The sequence below is a fragment of the Protopterus annectens genome, chromosome 10.part0 (genome assembly GCF_019279795.1).
Source record: "Protopterus annectens isolate FY-2018-M chromosome 10.part0, PAN1.0, whole genome shotgun sequence".
NCBI classification, from domain to species: domain Eukaryota; kingdom Metazoa; phylum Chordata; order Ceratodontiformes; family Protopteridae; genus Protopterus; species Protopterus annectens.
The window spans coordinates 76,235,047-76,248,120 of NC_056744.1; the positions used below are offsets into that span (position 1 = coordinate 76,235,047).

Sequence of the window (13,074 nt, forward strand, 5' to 3'; positions counted from 1 at the left end):
AAAAGGTTTCATCCCACAGCTTGGAAAGTGGATGCTCTTTCTTTCAATTGGAGCAATCTTCATGTGTATGCCTTTCCACCTCTGCCTCTCCTCCCAAAGGTACTCCTAAAGGTCAGACAGGACAAGCCAAGGATGATTTTAATAGCTCCAGATTGGCCTCGACAGCACTGGTACCCATTACTGAGAAGTCTGGTACGGGAGCCTCCATGGCCTTTGCCTTCGATTCCACACCTGTTGTCTCAGGAGGACAGTCATTTACTCAATGTCAAACTTCACTCTCTTCACCCAACAGCCTGGCATATTCTGTTTTGAACCATAAAGGGTCTCAGCTTCCACAGCAAGTTTTGAATGTTATTTTGGAAGCTAGAAGGCCTAGTACAAGGAAAGTGTACGCAGATAAATGGAAGAGATTTTTATTTTGGAGTGCAGCAAAGGATTTTGATGTTTCTGAGCCTAATTTAAGTGTGGCTCTTCAATATCTTACTGAGTTACTGGACAAAGGATTGTCCTTCTCTTCTATTAAGGTTCATGCTGCAGCAATTTCGCTCACTATGACTGTGACCCACCATTGTTTTCTCATCCTTTGTTCAAGCAATTTCTTAGAGGGGCAAAGAATATAAGACCCCACGAGAGCTCCTACTCCTGCTTGGGATCTCAATTTTGTGTTGGAGAAACTCACTCTACAACCTTTTGAGCCTGCAGCTACTACTGAGTTGAAATATTTGTCATGGAAGACTGCTTTTTTGTTGGCCATTACCTCTGCAAGAAGGGTTTCTGAATTGCAGGTCCTTATGGCGGTTGAGCCTTTCTTAATTTTCCATAAGGATAGGGTATCTTTGCATACTAATCCTTCCTTTATGCCTAAAGTGGTTTCTAGTGTGGCTTTAAACCAAACTATTCATTTGCCTACTTTTTATGCAAATCCCCAAAATAAAGGGGAAAAGATTTTGCACACTTTAGATGTACACAGGCAGTTGCGATATTATTTGAGCAGAACTAAAGAGTTCAGGCAGTCTCAGCAGTTATTCGTTTCTTTTGCTTTGAGTTCTCAGGGCAAGCCTGTGTCAAAACAAACTATTTCTAAGTGGATTGGGTTTTGCATTGCTTTCTGTTATTCCCATCATGGCAAGGAGATTCCAGCTGGGATTAGGCCCATTCCACTAGGGCTACTGCCACTTCGACAGCCTTTTTGAGGGGGGTGGCAACTAAAGATATTTTGGAGGCAGGTACTTGGAGTTCAGTGCATACTTTCTCAGAGCATTATCACCTTCCACTTTACTCTAAATCTAGGGCTGGTTTTGCCACTGCTGTTTTACAGGGCATTTTGGCAGCTCCTGCTTCTTTATAGTTTTGCCATCCTCCCTTATCTCTGCTTTGGGATTCTACCCAAGTGTAAGGACTGCAGCAATGTGAGATGAAGAACATAGTACAGTTTTGTACCTACCATAAATGTAGATGTTCGAAGATCCACATTGCTGCAGTCCAATTTACCTCCCTCCTTCCCTCTGTAGTTAGAGGCGGTTGTGTGGGTTGGGTTGTAAATATTGTGTATATTGTATATATTGTACATATTATTAGTGCAAGGGTGGTTGGTTGGTTGTTTGCTGTCTTTTGGTTTTGACCTTTCTTTGTAGGGTCTTCTGACATCTGGGGCAAGAAAAGACTGAGGATATGACGTCGGTCATGCGCATTTGTACCCTGACGTCCTGATGTCAGTCTAATGCGCCTTGACCGGCGTCAGCCTTATACTTTGATATTCGGGCCGACCGAGGACAGCGGACTACCCAAGTGTAAGGACTGCAGCAATGTGGATCTTCGAACATCTACATTTATGGTAGGTACAAAACTGTACTTTACAGGTTCCACTTCCATACCTTACCAACAAGACAAGGCATGCCAAACCTGCCACACAATCAAAGGGCAGAGGCACTCGTACAAGTTTCAAAGCTGCTACAAATCAAAGCAATAGAAAAGGTTCCTCCTCAGGAACAAGGCCAGGGATTCTACTCAAGACTGTTCCTTGTTCCAAGAAAAGAAAAGCAATGGAGACCTATACTGGATTTGTCCGCTCTAAACACCTTTCTCATTGTGCTAGAATTCAAAATGCTGACGTTACAGCAACTTCTTCCCATGCTGGGCAAGGGGTCTTGGCTGGTTACTCTGGACCTCAAGGAGGCATACCTGCATGTCCCAATCAGACACAGTTGCAGAAGATACCTCAGATTTCTTGCAGGGTCAGAGCATTATCAATTCTCAGCATTGTCATTTGGCTTATCTACTGCGCCCAGAGTATTCACGAAATGCCTGGCATCAGTAATTGCACATTGCAGACTCCAGGGGATACAAATTTACCCTTACCTGGACGACTGCCTTATACAAGCGGACAGCAAACAAGCCTTGATAAGAAACTTGGACTATGTCATACACTTGCTACAGGCTTTGGGATACACAGTCAACATTCAAAAATCAAGACTACTGCCATCCCAACAAATAAATTCTTCTGGGAGCCAAACTGGGCACAAACTCACAAATGGCTTTCCTCACGGAAGAAAAACAAGAACAATTACCAGATTACTTCAAAAGCCTAGCAAAGCTCACCCAGATGACTGCAAGGAAAATCCTGCAGGCCCTGGGTTTCATGGCATCTTGCATTCTTCTGATTCCACTGGCAAGACTACACATGAGAACTACAATGGTACCTAAAAAGTTTATGGTCTCCACACAGCCACAACTTAGAAGAAATTATACCACTCATTCCATGTCTTCAAACGGAATTTTTGTGGTGGGCACAAGCTAGTCAATTAAACAAAGGCATGTCTTTCAACAAACCTCAAGCAAGTCAAACCATTACAACAGACGCCTCGGATCATGGATGGGGGGGGTGCACATGGAAGGCAGATGCATGCAAGGGGAATGGGCTCCCCGGGATATGCATCTGCACATAAATCAAAGAGATGTTGGCAGTGATTCATGCAATCGAGGCCTTCAGAATATTTCTTCCGCAAGGTCATCTGCTAATAGACAGACAACACCACTGTCATGTGGTACATAAACAGGGAGGCACTCATTCTTACCCCCTCTGCAGACTAACAATGACTCTTTGGGAAAAGGCCCTGAAACTGAACTTACAGTTGCAATCCCAGTTTGTTCCAGGCAAGGACAATGTTCTGGCGGACAGTCTAAGCAGAAACATTTTGGACCCGCACGAATGGATGCTGCATCCAGACATTTTTTCGCAAATAACTCGTGCGTGGGGAAGGCCGGACATAGATCTCTTTGCCTCTCCCCTCAATCATCATCTGAAGAAGTTCTGTTCGAGGACACGCCATCCTCAAGCCTGGAGAATGGATGCTCTCTCCTTCAGCTGGAATTCTCTGACAATCTACGCATTCCCACCTCTACCATTAATGACCAAGGTGTTACTGAAGATCAAAGCAGAGCAACCGAAAGGTATTTTGATAGCTCCAGTCTGGCCAAGGCAGCACTGGTATCCATTGCTAAGGAGCATATCTCGCACCAAGCCATGGCCCCTGCCTCGATGGCCTCTGCTTCTAACTCAGCACAATTAGAGGACTGTTCATCCCAACCTGCAAACATTGCAGCTGACAGCTTGGAGGGTTCCATGACTTCTACCCATATCTCTCTCTACAAAAAGTTCAAGAGATCCTACTAGAAGCACGCAGACCTTCCACCAGAAAAACGTATTCAGCCAAATGGAAGAGATTCATCACCTAGAATGCCAACAAGGGTTAAGATGTATCAGTAATAAACATGCCACAGATACTAGAATACTTGGCAGAAATGCTTCATAGTGGCCTTTCATATTCTTCTATAAAAATACATGCTTCAGCAATCTCAGCAAAATCCAACTGTGATCCACCTGTGTTTTCACATCCTTTGCTAAGACAGTTTCTAAGGGGGAAAAAGAATATCAAACTTCCCAGGAAACCACCAGTGCTTGCATGGGACCTCAGCTTCGTCTTGGAAAAATTAACTCTTCCTCCTTTTGAGCCAGCAGCATCTTCAGAGATGCAATTTCTCTCCTGGAAAACAGTTTTCCTGTTGGCAATTACCTCAGCAATTACCTCAGCAAGAAGAGTCTCGGAGATACAGGCCCTCATGGCAGTACCTCCATTCCTCATTTTTCATCAGGGCAGAGTTTCTTTAAGAACCAATCCTTCATTCATGCCAAAAGTGATATCCAGGGTGTCTCTAAATCGAGCAATTCACCTGCGTACTTTCTTTCCCAATCCTCAAAATAAAGGAGAAAAGCTGCTGCACACTTTGGACATACACAGACAATTACGCTACTACTTGGACAGAACAAAGGCCAACAAAGTCTGACCAACTATTTGTAGCTTACGCTGCTGGAGTGCAAGGAAAGGCAATTTCCAAACAAAAAATTTCAAAATGGATTGGACACTGCATCAGATTCTGTTATTCTTTCCATGGAAAAGGTGTGCCAGCCAATATCAGGCCACACTCCACCAGAGCTATAGCCACCTCCACAGCCCTTCTAAGAGGGGTGGCTACAAAGGACATTCTAGAAGCTGCTACATGGAGCTCCGTGCATACATTTTCCAAGCACTACAACCTGCCTTTATACTCCAGATCCCGAGCAGGCTTTGCTTCGGCAGTCCTGCAGGGTATTTTAGCTACACCATCTTTTTCTTAGATCCTACCCACCCCCAGCTTGGCTATGGTATTCTACCCATATGTCAGGACTGCAGTTGCATTCTTGAAGGACATAGTACAGTTTTGTACCTACCATAAATGTAGATGTCCGATAGATATGCAACTGCAGTCAGGTTTACCCTCCCTCCTACCCCTCAGTAATTTACCTTTTTGGGTCCACTACCCCTTTTCCAACTTAGCTAGGGATAGTTTTTATGGTGCATCTGTTTATTACTATTATGCATGTCTGGAATTTTATGCATTCTCTAAATTTAGCCTTCCTTGGAGGGCACCTGGCATCTGGGGCAAGAAACACTGAAGAAGATGGCGTTGGCTGATGATTTTATACCCCAGCCGCTCTGACATCGGGGAAGAAGCGACAACAGCCGACGCCGGACCCAGACTTTGGAATCCGGCCGACCGAGGGGCTGCCTGAGGCAGGACAACCCATATGTCAGGACTGCAGTTGCATATCTATCGGACATCTACATTTATGGTAGGTACAAAACTATACTTTTTTATTCAAGACTGTTTTTGGTTCCCAGAAAAGAACTCCTGGCATCCTGTCTCTATTCCCATCACCTTTCTGGTGGTTCCAAAATTCAAAATGCTAACTTTTCAACGGCTTCTTACTATGCTAGCCAAGGATGCCTGGCTGGCAACCCAGGACTTAAAAGAAGCTTACCTGCACATCCCAGTAAGGGAATCCTGCAGACCATACCTATGTTTCAGGGCGGGAACCCAAAATATCCAAGCTCTTGAACAAATGAGGGACACCAGAGGCAGACCTGTTTGCCTCCCCTCAGAACTACCAATTGAACAAATTCTGCACCAGAACTCCCCACAGTCAAGCTTGGAAAGTGGATGCCCTGTCCTTTACCTGGGAAAGCCTCTGAATTAATGCCTTCCCCCTCTGCCTCTCCTCTCTAAGGTTCTACTAAAGATCAAACAGGACAAGCCAAGGACAATCCTGATTGTCCCATACTGGCCACACCAGCACTGGTACCCCCTTTTACGCAGTCAGTACTGCAACCATGGCACCTGCCTCAGACCCCTTCCCTGCTGTCCCTGCAGGCGGGCCAGATTCTCCACCCTCCGTGTCAAACCCTGAACCTTGCAGCCTGGCTAATTCCCTGAGCTCTCCTCTGTCATTCTTGGGGCTTGCCTCGTACTAGGAAATTTTTTCAGAAAAGTGGAAAAGATACTGTTCCTGGAGCCAGGCTCAGGGGATGGGCACAGCAGTGCCCAGCTTATCACATAGTCTAGATAACAGAAATGTTCCAAGGGTTTCTTTCTCTTCTGTTAAGATTCATGCCTCTGCCATTCCAGCACATTATAATACTAAGCCACCCCTCTTCTCTCATCCTTTGCTAAAACAATTCCTTACAGGGGCCAAAAATTCCTTACAGTCCCCCCCCCCCCCCCGGAGAGCTCCCACTCCAGCTTGGGACCTTAACTTTGTATGGGAAAAACTCAGTCTTCCCCCTTTTGAACCAGATGCTACAGCAGAGTTGAAATTCCTTTCTTGGAAGACGGCCTTACTTCTGGCCATACTTCTGCAAGAAGACTGCCTGAACTGCAGGCCCTCATGACAGTGGAACCATTCATTTATCTTCCATGCGGACAGGGTTTCCCTCATAACTAATCCATCCTTTATGCCCAAGGTGGTGTCTAGTGTGGCTGTAAACCAGTCCATGCATTTGCCTACTTTTTTTCCCTAATCCTCAAAATAAGGGGGAAAGGATACTGCATTCTCTGGACGTGCACAGACCGTTTAGATTCTATTTGGACAGAACTAAGCCTCTCAAAATCTGACCAGCTTGCTAGTTAGCTTTGCTGCAGGGGCAGAGGGGAGGGCCATTTTAAAGCAAACCATTTTCAAATGGATCCATTTCTGCTGCAAGCACCATGGAAACGCTGCCCCACAGGGGATAAGATCACATTCCACCTGGACTGTATCTACCTCTACGGCGTTTCTCAGAGGAGTCCCTACCAGGGACATCCTGGAAGCTGCTACCTGGAGCTCTGTACATACTTTCACCAAGCATTATCATTTGCCAATTTTCTCTAAATCCAGAGCTGGCTTTGCCACTGCAGTCTTGCTGGGTCTTATAGCTGGCCCTAATGCTATCCAAATTCCTCCTCCCAACCATAGCTTTGGGAATCTACCCAAATGTAATGACTGCAACAGTGAAACGCGCAAAACATAGTACAGCTGTGAACACTTGCCATACTTGCCATAAATGTAGATGTTAGAGTGTATTCACTGTTGCAGTTCTGGCTACCCTCCCTCCAGCCCCCTGACTTCTCTTGGCTCTACCTTTCCTTTTTGTTTGGCAGATATTATTTTATGTGTATTTGCTTTTTGCTGGGGGTATACCATACCATATAATTCCTATTGTGGGGGCACTTGACATCTGGGGCAAGAAAAACTGATGTAATGGCATCTTGCTGCATGTTTTATACCCCTGATGTCGTGGAAGAAGCGACAGCATCCGACGCAGAAATCTGAAGACTCTGGTATTCAGGCCGGCTGAGAGCTACCTGCAGGCAGATAACCCAAATGTAATGACTGCAACAGTGAATACACACTCAACATCTACATTTATGGTAAGTGTACACAACTGTACTTTATCCCTGCCAGGGTAGCCCTTGGCAGGCCCAAATACCAGAGACTTGGTATTTCTGCATCGGTTGCTGTCGCTTGAGTACTGACGTCAGGTAGTCAGTAGTGTAATGGCATGTGCTGCTTTTCTTTATATCAGTCTTTCTTACTCTGGAGCCCGAAGCGGAAGCAGTCCGCATAAGTGCCGGTCTGCCGCTACCAAGAGTTTTGTCTACTGAATTGGTTGGTCTACTAAAGCTAAGTACCCCGTTGGGGAGCCTTTTTTTTTTTTTTTTCTTGCACTAACTGATGTCAGAAAAAGCTAATTGTCTCGCCTGTGGAAAACTAATACTACACCGAGACTAGAGACTTCAACTCTTACTGCGTCACTTGTTTAGGCCCAGACCACGGCATCCCTCATTGCTTCTGTGCTTTGTTCAAAGCCAGAACTATCCGTCGTCGGGCCCTTATTCTAGCCACATTTTTGCTTAGTCCTCTAATTCCGATATGGCTTCGGTAAGCTATCAGACAGCATATCTTCTGAAAATACTTAAAGATAAAGACAGACCGCACAGGTCCAAACCTACTGATGATGCTTCCGATGTTATGTGATCCTATCTCGCCTACATTCTGTACTGATGGGCTCGGCACGCTATGCTATAGAGCGAAGCCTCTTATTGGCTGAGCTATTTTCTATCCCAGGATGCACCACCACTAATCCCCCAGATCTCCGCTTACAAGCTAGGACGTGTCTCGAACTTGGCTGAGCTAAGTGTCTTTTTGAGAGAATTTTTCTGTCAGAAAATTTCTTTAAAATTAACCAAAAGCTGTTGGCTATCGCTGTATTTAGCTACTTTATTTGTTAAATTTTTGTGGTAAAAGTTTGTGTTTTCACAGGGAAAGGTTCCCGTTTCAGTTAGAGGGGCCTTCCCCTCGTGCGTTGTTGAGTACTGTTGTGTGTGACTGTTTTTTGCTTTTGGTAGGTCAAGCACTCGTTTTAGTTAGAGGGTTCTTGGCCCTCCTTGGTATCTTAGTCTTCTAACTGTTTCTTGGGCTTTGACTGCCCTTCTTGTTTAAAAAAAAAAAAAAAAGTTCTTGCTCTGTTAGGAATTTTTTCTGTAGTAGCTCTAGGCTAATACGTTGTCATTGTACTATTGCATACCATTGGCATCATGTCTAAAGAACATAAACCCTCAGGGTTTAAGAAGTACACACGCTGCAACTATAATATGTCTATTACTGATGATCACTCCTTATGCGTTTATTGTTTGGGTGCCAAACACCTTCAGGAGTCTTGCAGCGTGTGTCACTCCTTCTCATCTCGGGTCCTCCAAGAGAGGAAGAATAAATTAATATTAAAAGGGCTTATCAAACCCTCTTTTGAAGAGGCCTTATCTTCTTCTCCTTCTCCGGCTAAGAAAAAGAAGTAGTCGGCTCCGACCAGCCCATCGGAACCGACCACTAAGAAATCTAGGCAGGCTTCTCCATCGGCTCCACGGACTTCGGAGCCGAGGGCGGAATGGTCTGCCTCGATGCCTCCAGCCTCGACTCCTCTGGTTTCGGAGCCGATGGCTGGGGCTTCGAGAGGCGGGTCACCTTCATCGGCTCCACTGATTTTGGAGCCGATAAGGGTTGCCCGCTCAGACTCTTCCCCGTTGGCGCCGAAGTCCTCTTCGGCACCGAGGGAAATTTAGTTTGGGGTCTCCCTCGGCGCCGATAGTGATCGAATCAATTCGGCGCCGGTCCCCTAGCCCTTCGGAGCCGATGGAGAAGTCTACTCGGACCCGTTCGGTCTCCTCCAGTTCTTCCAAGATGTCGGATGCGGACATCGACAGGGTGCTTCAAAGACTGTTCCAGTCCCCAGTCTTTCAGAAATTAGTTTTGGCTCCAGCCCAGTCTGCTTCGGAGCCGATGGCCCACTCTGTAGTTGTGATTCCTCCTCCAACAGCTTTGGCACCGTTGGAGCTGGTGCTAGTGGAGCCGATGGAGATTTTCGGGTCAGCTCCGACCCTCACTCCAACCCCGGCCCTTGGGTCGGAGTTCAGTACACGGACCTCTTCGGTCGGGCCCGGGGGGGCATTTCGGGACCGATGTTTTCGGTTCCGAGCCTCCCTCTCGGTGCATCTGCTGCGGGGGTTCCGTCTACTGTTGTGGCTCCGGGGGTTGGACCTTCCCAGGACTCTGGCGGTCCGGCCTTCAGAGCTATGAGGAGTGCGTTGGCCAAATCATCTTTGGCTACCTCCACGGTCTCACCGGCACCTTCCCTAGGCGCGGAGACTGGGTCTTTTGTAGTTCCCCTGTCGCTAGACAGCGGAGCCCTGGGGCCTGAGGTCACCCCCAGTGGGGTTTCCCCTCCTCCTGGGGGTCCCTCTGAAGCGTCTTCGGAGGAACCCCCAAGGAAGAGATCGTGCAAGAGGAAGCACGTAGATTCCCCCGATGAGTCTATCACGTCGGACACTGATCTTGATGATGCGGAGGGGTCCCCCAAGTCGTCCTCGGATGATGTCTCCTTTGCAGACATCCTGGAAGTCCTCAAGCAACGAGGCGGCTGGAATTCCAAACCCCCTTCCGCTGACGAGTCGGTGTTCCTCAAGGCCTTCGGGGCTCAGCCCTCCGCCCTTCGAGCTCCTAGATTTGATTTGTCGAAGGGCGTGGGAACACCCAGACTCTGTGGAACCAGTGCCTGCTCGCCCGAACAAATTCTTGTCTGCACCCCCGGAGAAGGAATTTCTGACTAAAGGTGTGGTTGTAGATGCCCTGGTGGTGGCATCTGCTACCCAACAAGATGTGGCAGAGGCTTCGACGTCCGTCCATCCTCCTAATAAGGAGTCTAGGAGCTTGGACCGGTATGGGAAGCGCACCCTTAGTTCAGCTGCCTTTACTTTACTTTACTTTAAGGTCCCTGAACTATTTGGCACACTTCACCAGACTGCAGAGGGATCTGGTCAAGGAGCTCTCAGATTCCCTCTCGGGTAACCTACCTGAGCAGCTGGCCCAGACGGTTAGCTCTCAGTTGTCGACCCTGTCATCAATATCAAACCTCGTCCATGAGGTTCATTTCGTATGCAGCCGAGGGGGCGAGTAGAGCGGCAGGTACGGGTGTTGCCCTACGGAGGCAAGCCTGGCTCCGTCTGTGTCATTTCGCGGAGGCCTTTAAGTCTTCTTTTGCAGACGCCCCCTTTGATGGGTCCTCTTTGTTTGGACCCAAGGTAAAAGACGCACTGACCTGCTGTGAGCAAGAGGGAAAGACTTTGACTGCCGTAGGGGCACGATTTTCCACTCCCTTTCGGCCTTATCCCAAGGCTAAAAGAGGAGGGAAAATGTGGTTCCGCAAATCCCAGAAGCCTTATCCCCCACAGCAGGACGATCCCCCTTCTAGAGGCAGAGGAGGGGGAAATTTTTCTAGAAGATGCCGTCCCAGAGGCGGCAGAGGCCCCCACAACACTGGAGACCGCGAGTCCTTTCGTGGCTCTTCAGCCTTCCACAATCCCTGAAGGATTGCCCGACTGTGCAGCTCCGGAGCCAGTCGGGGGTCGTTTTTCGAGGCACCTAAAAGCCTGCGAAGGTATCACTCAGGACCGATGGGTGCTTCGAATTATCGCCGGAGGTTACGCCATCCCCTTTTCTCACTCTCTCCATCTCCGTCCAAGAAAATCCCGGACCCGCCACCCAGTCAACGGGAAATTGCAGCCTTAGAAGTCTCAAAGCTGCTTCAAAAAGGAGTCATCCAACCGGTCCCCGCAGACCAAATCGGATTAGGGACTTACTCAAGATTCTTTTTGGTGCCAAAAAAGACCGGGGACTTGAGGCCCATTTTGGATCTCAGCATTCTAAATCGTTCAGTCAAAAAGTCCAAGTTCCGGATGGTCACCTTACAATCCATTCTCCCACTGCTGGAGAAAGGGGTTTGGATGTGCTTCATAGATCTCAAGGACGCCTATTACCACATCCTGGTAGATTGGGCGTCCAGGAGACATTTGCGCTTCAGCCTGGGAGACTGTCATTTTCAGTTCCGCGCGCTGCCCTTTGGTCTCACAACAGCCCCCAGGGTGTTCACCAAATGTTTGGCGGTCGTGACTGCTCACCTGAGGAGTCTAGGATTCCAGGTGTTTCCGTATCTGGACGACTGGCTCCTAACTGCCACCTCCAGGCATCTACTATTGCAGAACCTACAAGCCACAATATCACTAGGCACTTCCCTTGGAATCACCTTCAATTGGCCAAAGTCTGTGTTGCTGCCATCTCAGCGCATAAGATTCATCGGAGTAGAAATAGACTCAAACCGAATGCGAGTCTATCTTCCTACAGAAAGGATACAAACTATACAGGTTCAAGTCCGAGCCTTGCTTCTCAGATCCAAAGCTCCAGCCAGGATGGTCCTGCAGCTATTGGGATCTATGTCGGCCACTGTTCTTCTAGTCCCCCTAGCAAGATTGCATATGAGAATTCTCCAGTGGCTTCTTTCGACACAGTGGCCCTTTCAGGATCTCCCTCTCAATCACCTCATACGGATCACGGAAACATGCAAACGGGACCTTCGCTGGTGGCTGGTGCCCTCCAATCTGGATCAGGGACGACCCTTTGTTCCACCTCCTCCGATGGCCACTTTGACTACGGTTGCCTCCCAGATGGGGTGGGGGGTCATTCCCTGGGCAGGTCAGTCCAAGGCAAATGGCATTCAGAAGAGAGTCTTCTTCATATCAACATTTTGGAAATGAGGGCGGTGCTTCTGTCTCTACAAGCCCTCCACGATTACCTCCCTCAGGGCGTAATTGCCATCCACTCCGACAACATGTCAGTGGTATGGTATCTGAACAAGCAGGGAGGGACCAGATCCTACCCTCTTTGCAGAGAGGCCATGAGAGTTTGGGAATGGGCAGTGGCTAACAAACGTTTTCTGATAGCAACTCATATCCCTGGCAAATCCAACGTGATAGCTGACAGACTGAGCAGAACTATCCTCTCTCCTCACGAGTGGTCTCTGAACGATGCAGTGACAACTCAGATCTTCAGCAGATGGGGAACTCCTTGTTGCGACCTCTTCGCAACACCGCTGAACGCGAAGTGCAGAAAGTTGTTCTCCCCCACTCCAGCTCCGGGGGAGAGTCCGATGGACGCATTAGCCCATCCTTGGCCCACCGGCTTGCTATACGCCTTCCCCCCAGTTCCACTACTTCCCAGAGTGATCCAAAAGGCGTCTCACTTGGGGAGCAAAATGATCTTAGTTGCCCCTTACTGGCCTCGTCAGGTATGGTTCCCCTATCTTCGGAAATATGCACTGGACGGTCCATGGTTCCTGGATCAGATCCCAGACCTATTAATTCATCAGTCGGGACAACTTCACCAGTCCCTTCACACTTTGAAGCTAACAGCTTGGCTCCTCCTCTTCCGACTATAGTCAGGAATCATACCTTAGACCCGGAAGTCATACATATCTTATCGGCCCACAAGTCTGCCACTAAGAAATTGTATACTAGCAAATGGAAGAGATTTGCTATTTGGGCTCAACTCCGGGGTCTGGATCCCATCACTATTCCTGTATCGGAAGTCCTGAAATTTCTAACTTCCCTATTCAATCAAGGTTCTTCAGTCTCTACCATCAAGGTTCAATTGGCAGCTATTTCCAATTTTCATGAATCTATAAACCCATCTTTAATGAGCAACAGATTGTGTAAAACCTTCATGAAAGGTGCTGCGTTTTCGACCTCCGATTTCTCATCCTGCTCCTCCGTGGGATCTCGACGTGGTATTACGTGCCTTAACCTCCTCCCCCTTCGAACCGGCAGCAACATGTG

At 48.0% G+C, this 13,074-nt stretch overlaps 1 protein-coding gene across 1 annotated transcript in view; it reads left to right on the forward strand.

Annotated features, from left to right (window-relative positions):
• Positions 1-8,199, forward strand: part of LOC122814097 (jupiter microtubule associated homolog 1-like) — a 176,676-nt gene extending 168,477 nt beyond the window's left edge. The window contains exon 5 of the mRNA XM_044086715.1: positions 8,177-8,199. Within this exon, the coding sequence (XP_043942650.1) occupies positions 8,177-8,199 (23 nt within the window). The remainder of the gene's footprint in view (positions 1-8,176) is intronic.
• The last annotated feature ends 4,875 nt before the right edge of the window (positions 8,200-13,074 follow it).